General features: G+C 53.8%; 1 protein-coding gene across 1 annotated transcript in view; it reads right to left on the bottom strand.

The window, feature by feature from the left end:
* Positions 1 to 1,497, bottom strand: part of NR5A2 (nuclear receptor subfamily 5, group A, member 2) — a 64,387-nt gene extending 62,890 nt beyond the window's left edge. The window contains exon 1 of the mRNA XM_014532354.1: positions 1,179 to 1,497. Coding sequence (XP_014387840.1) covers positions 1,179 to 1,242 — 64 coding nt within the window. The 5' untranslated portion in view covers positions 1,243 to 1,497. The remainder of the gene's footprint in view (positions 1 to 1,178) is intronic.
* Between the last annotated feature and the right edge of the window lie 1,483 nt (positions 1,498 to 2,980).

The raw sequence follows: 2,980 nt of genomic DNA, 5'->3' as shown, positions 1-2,980 counted from the left end.
CGTCGCTGGCAAAAAAAAAACCCCAAAACACAAACCCACAAAAAACCGATTCGGAATCATTTCGTGCCCCCATCCTCCTGGATCTGCAGGGCCGTCCACCCCCGTGCGCCCCGCGTGCCAGTCCCGGGTGCCCTTTCTCGCCAGGGCAGGACGCTTTTTTCTCGGGAACCATTTCCTCAATTGCTCCACTTTAGGGCGTAGTGAGCCCATAAAAAAAGCAATCACTGCAGGCAGCGGGGTCAGCTGGTCACCTCGCCGGCCAGGGGCAGAGCCCAGCCGAGGCCCAGCCTTGAGGTTCCTCCTCGCCCCACGGGATCTGGGACTCCGCGCTCAGGACAGGCCCTGGCGTCCGCGGGGGACCCCCTCCCTCCCCCGCCCCTGAAAGCCCAGCAAAGGGCTGCTGGAAAGGCTCCGGCCTCACCAACTCGGGACAGGAAGGGAGACAGACTCGCAAGAAATCAGTGATGACAGACTCCGGGCCCACCTCCCCGGGTCCTTTCCCCCCTTTTCTTTCAGGATCAACTGGCTGCATTCTTGCTGTGACACCAAGTTTGTGACTCTCTCTCTTTAGGTGAAAATGAGCTTTCTGCACCGACTCCTGGTTAGACAGACAAGACAGCCCCCTTTCCCTTCTCATCCGTAACTAAGGATAATAGGATTTTCTTTTTTTGCATGAGTCTTATTTGCCAGAAAAACATTTTTTATGGTGCGAGCAATGAATGAGATGCCCCACCGTGCTGTGGCTTGAGACCGCACAGGCATTTGAAAGCTCTCGGGTCAAGTGTGGTGTGATCGCGGCCGGATCACGCCATATGGTTACTTTGTTTCGAGTTGTTCCCATTTCACCTTGTTATTTCGGATGAAAAAAAAAAATGATCAGAAACGGTTAGGGGGGACATGGACACATTTCCCCGGCTGGTTTGAGGCTAATAGAATGATCTCCAAAAAAACCCAGTGGGTATAAAAATAATATTTGAAATATCCACTTGGTGTTTTTTTTTTTTTTGAACTTCGGGGAAGATAAATGGGTGGTAGATACACGGGCTGATGTGCCCTGGATGAAGACAACAGGAAAAGCAGCGACTTCTCACACTAACGACATCCGTGAGCGTAAGTTACGTGCGTTCCTATCGGAGCGGAACCCTACACGGGTGAGAGACAGAGCGAGGCCTACTCACCCACAGGCACACGTCCGTGCTTCAGGGAGTCTCGCGAGTCCCCAGGGTCCGAGCTGGAAGACATCCTCAGGGAAACGACGGGCGGCCCTTTGGCTTAAAGCAGAAACCATTGAGCAGCAGGAAAGACACAGCGCGTCCCACGGTGTCGCCTTGGGGGGAGGACGCGGCGGGCCACGGCGACCCGGAGTGAAAGTGATGAAAAAGGAAAAAAAAAAAAAAAAAAAAAAAAAAAAAATCAAATAAAAAAAAAAAATCCCAGAATTCAGAACGTCGGGAGCCAGCCTTCCCCTGGACTCTGTCCTTGTTCCATCATTCGTGACCTGCTGTAAACCAGGGAGCCGGTTTCAGGACGGGGTCTAATCAGAAGCAGGGGGACTTCTCATTGGCTCCCCGCGGCCACCTGACTCCGGGCCGGCTGATAAGAGGACCCTGTTATAAAGTGACAGGGAAAGAGATAAGAACTCCTGGCAGATAATGGCCGGGAAATGATTAACCCGGGAGCGGAGCGGTGCCATGGGGGACCCAGAGGGGAGGCGCAGGGGACCCCCGTGGGTAACCCCCCCCCCACACACACACACCGGCTTCAACCCACTCACTCAGCGAGGCTTCGGATGTTGGCCCTGGATGGCATCCCCTCTGTGCGGGGTGGGGGTGGGAGAGCGGGGGGAGCTCTCTGACCAGGGCAGATGCATTGCGGACGATAACGCCGGGAGATTGCATGCCTGCAGTGAGACCTGGAGATATGCTTGACACTTGGGCGCTGGGAGGCGGCCCAGGGTTGCAGGTGTCAGGCCTGAGCGTAGTGCATTCTTTACCCCAAGTTTCATCGGGCCCACTCAGCCCAGGGGTGAACCTGAACTTGTTCCTCTCCTGCTCAGGGGAGGGAAAGGCCCGCCTATCGCTTTGCCCCCGGTCGGGGGACCCTTCTCCTCCGAGGTTCATGCTGGACGAGTGACTCAGGTTCCGGAACGGCCAAGCGAGGCCGGGCTTCCGTCCACGGGGCTCCTGTTCCGAGGCGAGCCGCATGCCTAGCACGGGAGCCGCCCGCCATTCCGCGGCTCTTACGGCTCTTCATCCCGTGACACAAATGTCAAGGTTGTTTAAAAATGGGCCTCCCTGGCCCGGCCGGCGTGGCTCAGTGGCTGAGCGTCGACCTAGGAACCAGGAGGTCAGGGTTCGATTCCAGGTCAGGGCACATGCCTGGGTTGTGGGCTCCGTCCCCAGTGTGGGGCGTGCAGGAGGCAGCCGATCCATGAGTCTCTCTCATCACCGATGTTTCTCTCTCTCTCCCTCTCTCTTCCTCTCTGAAATCAATAAAAATATATGTTTATATTTTAAGACAAAGTGTGGAATCTGAAATCAGAAAGTTATTGGCTCCTGTCCCGGCTCGGCCCCCACTCAGGGCAAAGTCATGCTTGGCCTCTTTATGCCTTAACTTCTTTGTAATAAAAATGACAAAAATTATGAATTCCAATAGTGTTTTTTTTAAAAAAATATATTTTATTGATTTTTTACAGAGAGGAAGGGAGAGGGATAGAGAGTTAGAAACATCGATGAGAGAGAAACATCGATCAGCTGCCTCCTGCACACCTCCTACTGGGGATGTGCCCGAAACCCAGGTACATGCCCTTGACCGGAATCGAACCCGGGACCCTTCAGTCCACAGGCCGACACTCTATCCACTGAGCCAAATTGGTTAGGGCTAGTGTTTTGTTTTGTTTTTGTTTTCTAATTTTTAGAAATAAATGAGAAAATATAGAGAGAGAATTCCCCGTGTCCCGACTGGAAGTGTTTACTACACA

The sequence above is a fragment of the Myotis brandtii genome, unplaced genomic scaffold, assembly GCF_000412655.1.
Source record: "Myotis brandtii unplaced genomic scaffold, ASM41265v1 scaffold888, whole genome shotgun sequence".
Taxonomy (NCBI): Eukaryota; Metazoa; Chordata; class Mammalia; order Chiroptera; family Vespertilionidae; genus Myotis; species Myotis brandtii.
The sequence above is the reverse complement of the archived record's forward strand: the minus strand, read 5'-3'. Positions and strand labels throughout refer to the sequence as shown.